Source organism: Pygoscelis adeliae, unplaced genomic scaffold (assembly GCF_000699105.1).
Source record: "Pygoscelis adeliae isolate BGI_AS28 unplaced genomic scaffold, ASM69910v1 Scaffold174, whole genome shotgun sequence".
Taxonomy (NCBI): Eukaryota; Metazoa; Chordata; class Aves; order Sphenisciformes; family Spheniscidae; genus Pygoscelis; species Pygoscelis adeliae.
This window is the reverse complement of record NW_008824676.1, coordinates 2,824,580-2,832,631: the sequence shown is the minus strand read 5'-3', so window position 1 is coordinate 2,832,631 and position 8,052 is coordinate 2,824,580. Positions and strand designations below refer to the sequence as shown.

The following is an 8,052-nucleotide window of genomic DNA, read 5'->3' as shown; positions in this document are numbered from 1 at the left end:
TTAGCAACAGAGGATGTGACTGACGGTCTATAACTCATTTCTGCCCTAAAACTAGTAAGATTATGCTCTAGAATAGTGGCACTCCTTCATCACCTCCCGCTAACAAGCCCAGAACGAGCACAGCTCCTGGTATCATTAATATGTGGCTGAGGCAACTACCAGCATGTAATAATTATGTGTTGGCTTACAAGATCTTCCAAAGCTTTACCAATAAAACTCCATGCTAAGCCAGCCTAATAAAAATTACTTAGGGCTTATAAACCACAAAGAGCATTTCCCCAAATAGCCCTCCTCCAGTTCAGAACCAGCTGAACAAGCTGCTGACAGACAGAAAAAGTGACAGTGCCGAAAGCCAGCCTGACCCTGATCTCAGTGCCACAGCGAGAGCCATCCAACCAGCCAAACTTACAGTGGAGCGGTGCAAAACCAGAGCTGTGACTACAGAGGGGAAGGATTGCTACACCTCACTCTCCCTTGGTGCTGCAGGAGTGAGATACAGCCAAAGAACACAATGCTTGACCTGGAATTCCATGCAGAAGCAGAGGTCTCGCCACATTTTCTTCCTGTCGGCATTCACTGTTTGCTGCCTCACATATCAGCTGTAAGCTTCCGGGGCCAAGGGCATCTCTCTCTTCATCCTCTACTTGTAAAGCACCTAATGCCATGGAGGCAGTGGTGAAAGGTGCTAAGCGCTATACACAAATGATAAAAGGGAAAGCAGTGCCATGAAAACAAAATTCTCATTTTACTTGATACCCAGAAGGCATTTCTAGCCTCTTAACCGTTCCTGACTGAGAAGAAACAACAGTAATCTGCCAAGTCCCCTTTCATCAACATCAAGTCTCCCTAAGAAAAAACCTCCCACACTTAGCACTTTTCTCCCCCAATCCTAGGACACGCCACATCCCCTAACCAAATGTTGCGCTCTTCCCTGAGAGTTGGGCTTGTATCCTCTAAAGGAGAAACCGTCCCTGGAACGAGGAACAATCCTCAGGTCAGGTCTTCAGAAGAGAAGGGCGAGTAAACACAGGAACGAAGGGGCAGACGCCAGCGCAGGCTAGTGAAAAGGGATGGCTGTTTCACTTCCTTGTATGAGACGGGAACCTTCTGACCACTCATTCACTGGTTGTCCCAACGACAAAAGCAGAGAGCAGCACAGCGACGTGGATGCCGTGAGCCACGGCACACTCCAAGAGATGCCCCTGCCTTCGAGCAGGTCAAACATACTATGTCATCGCCGGTTTTCTTACATTTTAACACGGGGATCTATCTTCCAACTCCTGGGTAGGAGTTAGTGGTGATTAAAGACTACAGTACTAATTTAGTGTTCACGAAAAAACATATTTCTCAAATGTTTTGAGGGAAACTTGCCACTATTAAGATTTGAAATCTTACACCATTAGAAATAACTGTATTACCTTAACACAATGGGTTCAAAGTTCTCTCAGCAGAGAAGGAATAAAGACTTAGTTATTCTTTTTCGTGATTATAAACTAATCTGAATTTAATTGAATTCTCAGAGGGGAAGAGAAGTTAAATAAAAGTTTGGCATGGTTAGAATTTTAATAGAAAATAACCCTGTAATTGCTTGATTTCATCAAAATAATTCCTTCAAAGCAGCTTTTACAGCAACCTATAAACATCTGCTCCCCCAGATGGCTGTTTTTCTTCCTCACTTTGCTATCCTAAGCTTCTTAACATCAAAATTGTGCCTGTATGTAGCCACTTCCCAAAGACAGAAACGGCATTTATTCCCCATCCCCCAACAGTTATTCATTCATTTTACGGCTGCAGTACAAAGCTGCTGTGATAACAACATCCTCTGTATGGATGCTTCTGATGTTATCACAAGAAAGAGGATGTAATATGTGGTTTATGCAAATTTTAAGACATTGCAATTTTCTTTAAAGACACCAATGACGAACGCGCCCTCAGGCTAGAACTGGCTTTCATACAAGTTGTAGCCCTTCATGAAAATGAATTCCAGCAGGGCTCCGGTGGTCCGAGGACCGTGCCCTCTGTCACCTTGCAACGAAGGACTGTTCCTGGCTAACATCACTACTGAGAAGCTGTTAAATCTATACCCTCAGGCTACAGCTCCAAACCCAGCCCGCATGGCCGATAAAAGAGCTGCCTTTTAGTGCTCTGGAATAGCGTACTGGAGCGCTGTGCGCTATAGGTGCTCCTCTACCTCAGGTTTGAGAATCGATACCTGCAAAAGAGTGGAGCGTCTTGCTTAAAGTTAAAAGAAATATAAAGAAGTCTGTATTAGGTTTCAGAAAGACATTCACAATGGTTGTAAACTCACAGGCAAAGAGAAAATCATGTGCATATCCACCTGTTACTGAAAGGACCTCCCAGGGCTCCTCTGGGTGTGCCCTAGAGCAACGGTCTCCAAAGTGGGGTGTGCAAGACAATCCATTGGGGCGCGGGAAGAAAATACGTTTTGTACCATTAATAAACACTATTTTTATTTTTCATGTTATTTATTTCATCTTTACCTCACCCTCTTTTAATTTCTATTTTTGCAACTGCTTTATAATGTACCTAATATACTAGTACAGTAGTACAATATATAATTTATAAATAAGTAAACATATTTAAAATTGCTAAAATTTTTTTTACTGATGGGGTGTGCAATCAAAAAGGTTTGGAGACCACTGCCCAAGAGGGCAGGTTGTGACACAATTACAGATTTCCGGTTGTGGATCTTCAATAATTGTTGGTTTCCTGAGCAGCAAAACCTCCTCCCAGATCTCTGCACGGAGCAGGATGGTTTAGGAGGAAGAGTAACAGCTAACAGTGGGGGGAGGAAAAGATTTGGGGCTACTTAAAGACCAATACATGCAGATTCAGATATTAGAAGTTACTAATCTGATCAGAATCGATCGCCACAGTAAAGACTTCCTTTGTCATTGGAGAAGGACAGAGAAGAAAAGATTTTAAAATATTACTAAGCATATAGATGAAGTAAGATATCTGTCTTTCGAAGGAGAGATCAACAGACAAGGTGAACTGTTGTCAGCTGGTGTTATTAAAGTTTTGGGTTTTTTATAGGGACCTTAATTTAAAAGTAGGAAGAGACAGAGCTAGAGGAACAGAGGGAAGAACTGACTATGGAAATGTATTTCCATTACATCAGGATACTCAAAGAGAAAGACTCTGTGCACTGTAGGATGAAGATTCATTTGCAAAGATACTCAAAGATTGCCACTCACAACAGCTGTGAAGAAAGATGATTCCACTGCCTCTAAATCCTCTGAAGAACTGCAGCCAGCAGAACGCCACCAGTAAAGCTCCAGTGGTATGAACATTGCCTAGATCCAAAAGCAGACTGGGAAAGGTAGAAGGATGATGAGAATGGTCCCGTGAGACTGAGCGAACCAAATCTCAATAGGGTTGTACTGGGAAAAAAGAGGACCTGAGACATTAAGACAGGCAACTGCAGCATGAAAGTCCAAGTATGTACCACCAGATGATAAGATTCACTGGTGGGATTCATTTTGCAATTAAAATATCTAAAATTAGGCATCCGAACAGGAATCCACATGTGAGCTAAATTCCCATTCTAATTAATGAGAACCTAATTAATGCAGTCAGTGGAGGCTAGGGTACAGTTCAACTGGCAGACCAGTATATGCCTACTTGAGGATGACATTAGGTTCCTTTAACTGTCCTGACCTCAATGAAGATCTACTGAGCAGAACACGATTTCAGATTCCCAGTGAATATAAAGATACCAACGCTTAGACACCTACCTTTAGGCGTCTAAACCGCAAGCCGAATCCCTTCTCCTTAGCGTGTAAGACAAGCTACAAGTACAAAATAAAAGGCACTCCAGCAGTGTCTCCTCTAAACAATTTTGGACATGAATTTCAACCGCTTTGCATGAAGGGTAGAGAACAAACTAGGAACTGTAAATTGGAGGGCCATATTTTAAAGCCAGCATGTGAATTTAGAAGTGCATGCACTGCCTTAACACCTGTCTCAGTCAATAAACCCCACATTTATCTGTGAAAGCAGTTAATTAGAGTTTATGCACAAGTGAAAGCAAGTGTTGATTTTTATCCCCAGCCTCTGCACGCTGAGAAGCAGGTGTTGTGGGTTTCCACAGCACTGTGGGAGGCTGGGAAGAGACACTTCAAATGATTACAATTGAATTACATTAATGTCATTTTCATCCCTTCCTCAGAAAACCAGGTTTCCAAGAATTGAACAAGTCAGATTGCATGCCAAGGCCTCAGGGCTTGACAAGCACCTGCAAATCTTAATGACTTCAAAAGACACTGACAAGCTCCGTATCTAGGAAGACCTGGCACAGAACTTCAGGCTGCATTAAAACCTTAGCTTTGGCTGGTACTCTTGAAAAGTACGCAATAAATAAAAACACTGACTTTTTGGACAATCTTAACTTTTCAAGGATCTTTCATGTATTAGCTTAATAAGCATGATTTAGGCCAAATTAACCTTCCATGAACCCTTTTCACTCCAATAGTATAAAGCTGACATAGAACTATACGCCAGAACAAAGAATTACAAAAACAGCTGACTCGGCAGGTGAAAGCGCAGGGATGCTCATGCAGGACAAGGAGTTTCGCGCTCCACTTGGAAGAATGTTTTCATGGTATCTCAGCACTTAAATCAGCTAATGGAGGCAGTGCAGTTCTCTGTACCTGTTGCCTTCACCTCTATTAATGAAAATTTTTCTCACGCACTTCACCAAGCATTACAGCATTGCAAATTTGGATCCCTGGTTGAAATTCACCCCTTCATCGAAAGTCAGAAAAACACTATACCCTGCTCCACTGCATGCAACGTAGCTGAGGCCTTTCAACTTCTGGCAAAGCTCATACGCCTCTATCCAAACCACCTTTTTTGTTTGTTTGTTTTATCATTTCAATCACATTCATCTTTCCTTCCTCAGTTTATTATTGCCACCTTCTTGTTAAATTGCCTCTTTGTATTTACTTCACCCAAATTACATTTTGTAAGATACCTGAATTGCTGCTCTCGTTTTTCAGCCACCAGCTGTTGTCTTTCTTTTTCTCTCTTCTCTTCCAGTAATTTTGCTTGCTCCCTCATTTTCTCTTGTTTCTCCAGTACCGTTTCTTTACGTGACTCCATCTCAGCTAAGTACCTACTTTCCTCTGCCTCCAGAAGCTCACGAAGCCTGTAATGAAAACATTTAAATAAAAGCTAAAACAATCCTTCTGTTGAATGATGAAGTTCGAGTTTATTTGTTATGAGTGCAAAACGGGTACTGGGCTCCTTTCACCACTTCTTGCAAATGCCAAAGAAAGGAACAACCAAGGGAACATCAAATTTTAACTTGGGGATCGCTCCTGTTGTGCCCACGGAGGGGATCTTACAGCACAACATGAGTGATTCTGTCCTGGCACAATTTAAGCTCCTTATCTTACAAATCCGTTTCCAATGCTGCTTAACAACTTCAGTCCCCCATTAAACAAATTCTTCTAATTTCCAGACTACATTTGTCACCAGCTGATATCCATTTGATCTTGACCTATTGTTATCCTTCAGCGTAATCCCTCCCTGGTATTTACCCCCCCTTCTCTATGCAGCTATAATTGTATCTTCTCTCAAACTGCCTTCTGTTATTTTAGCATCACTCCATAAGCCACTTCATCCTGAAAGATCTTTGACGAGAAAATTATGTCAAATTGGCAATTTTTAAACACACCACCCTTTACCTCTCTATTAATCCTAGCAGTAAGAAACCTGGGGCTAAGGAATCCAGAGACTCACTAATTCCAGCCCTAATGCCACAGCGGCCTCTGGGAAGTCACTCTCACTTTCACGCAATGGGATGCCCCTGCTACTGCGTGAGCAACAGTGCCACGGACCTACGCTGGCACCGCTGGTGGGAGTTACAGGAGCAAAGCCGAAGACCTACTAATTCTGGAAACTGAATTGCACTCTCTTCACCATGTACCGAGCCGAGTCTCCCTGCTAAGACAGCATGGGGATCTTAAGCAGCTAAATAAACACAAAACCCCCTGACGTTCAACAAAAATCCTGCACCTGGGGAGGAATTACCCCATGCATTGGTACACGCTGGCGGCCGTCTGGCTGGAAAGCGGCTCTGCAGAAAAGGACCCGGGGGGGGGTGATCCTGGCAGACAAGCTGAACATAAGCCAGCAACGCACCCTTGCGGCAAAGAAGGCCAGCAGCATCTTGGGCTGCGTGAGGAAGAGCACTGCCAGCAGGTCAAGGGAGGTGATCCTTCCTCTCAGCTCTGAGGAGATCTCACCCGGAGTGCTGGGTCCAGCTCTGGGCTCCCCAGTACAAGAAAGATACAGACTTAGTGGAAGGGCCACGAAGATGATTAAGGGACTGGAGCATCTCTCCTATAAGGAGAATCTCTCCTAAAGTCCTCTCTCTCCTGAGAGAGCTGGGATGGTTCAGCCTGGAGAAGAGAAGGTTCAGGGAGATCTTACAATGTGTATAGATACCTGAAGGAGGAAATGCAGAAATGGGAGAAGCTTCTTCTCAGTAGCACCCAGGGACAGGACAAGAGGCAATGGGCACAAATTAAAACATGTGAAATTCCACCTGAACACAAGAAAACACTTTTTTTTTCTTTGCTGTGAGGGTGATCAAATACCAGAACAGATTGCCCACAGAGGTGGTGGAGTCTCCATGTGTGGAGATAAGCAAAACTCGACAGAGTCCTGGGCAGCCTGCTCTAGGTGAGCCTGCTTGAGCAAGGGGCTTGAACTCGATATCAGGAGGTTCCTTCCAACCTCAGTGATCCTGTGCAATTGATGTACAACTCCTGTCCTATGAAGACACATCAGACCGGGACACCAAACCGATGACTTTCACAGCTCCAAAGTCACTTTAAAGAAAAGTGGAACTGAGAAATTAAACCGTATGACTTTTTTTTTTCTTCCTAAGAACAACACAGCACAATTCTCCTCTTTATAAGAGAGCAATAAGCCTCACCTTTACTATTTTTGGCAGGCTTCTGACAAATTTTCATTTCTTTCAACTGCCTGTGCTGCAAAGTATTACTTGTAGGACCCAAACGTTAACTTAACGAGGTTGCAACAAAACCCTCAGTTACACCCAACAATTAGAGCTTCTGACACTTTTATCAGAGTACTCTTCGTTCTCTTAAAAAAAAAAAATCAAGAAAAAAGCGCTGTACTACTACTTTTATCTCGCACTTGACAGACAAGGCTCTAAATGCCACCTAAACTGTACTAGTTACTGTGTTTGAATACTAGTTACTGTGTTTGAATACGTATCTCTAGTGATTGGCTCAGTGGCTAGTACTAGCAACAAGAGCCCAAAGGCTACCGTTGGCTCAGCGTTGCTGCTTGACCGGCAGTTAAGCACGCCTATGCTTTCGGTTACGATGAATAACGAATACCACGCTGCAACGCGCAGCGTAACGTACAGAGCTGAGCTCAACTGAGTGTTTTTCCCCCGATCATTCCTCTAAGCATAGAGTTAAGTTGAAAACAGTAGGGCAGATATTGGTATTAGCTACTTGTTTGCTACCTCTCCCGTCTCTCATCAGTCCCTGCCAGATAATCCTGCACTGTCGCATCCACCTTTCTCCGCACAACGCTGTGCAGCCATTTTTGTTCGCTGCGTTGCTGCCACTCATAGACGGCGCGTTGCTGGTTGTACAGCTTCAAGAAATCGGCATATTCGAGGAGTTCCTTTTCTTTCTGTCTGCGGGCCAAGACAAAAGTTTCACTTGTTTGTTCTTTAGGAGGCTTGGCTCTCTGTAAGAGAAAGCGCATTATCAGTGGTGAAAATGCAATCAGCTATTCTGCAGTGGTTTTTTTATAGTTGAATTGATGACCAAATAAGTACATAACACCAAATGATGAGAGTTCAGGCTAATTAGGGGTCAATCAGAAATAGTGTGGCCAGCAGGAGCAGGGAAGTGATCGTGCCCCTGTACTCGGCACTGGTGAGGCCACACCTCGAATACTGTGTTCAGTTTTGGGCCCCTCGCTACAAGAAGGACGTCGAGGTGCTGGAACGTGTCCAGAGAAGGGCAACGAGGCTGGTGA

General features: G+C 43.7%; 1 protein-coding gene across 1 annotated transcript in view; it reads right to left on the bottom strand.

Moving 5' to 3' along the window:
- The window catches only part of CFAP53 (cilia and flagella associated protein 53), a 22,402-nt gene that overhangs the window by 9,160 nt on the left and 5,190 nt on the right, over nt 1-8,052 (bottom strand). Inside the window, exons 2-3 of the mRNA XM_009323123.1 lie at nt 7,529-7,758; nt 4,997-5,170 (exon numbers count right to left, since the gene is read on the bottom strand). Coding sequence (XP_009321398.1) covers nt 4,997-5,170; nt 7,529-7,758 — 404 coding nt within the window. The remainder of the gene's footprint in view (nt 1-4,996; nt 5,171-7,528; nt 7,759-8,052) is intronic.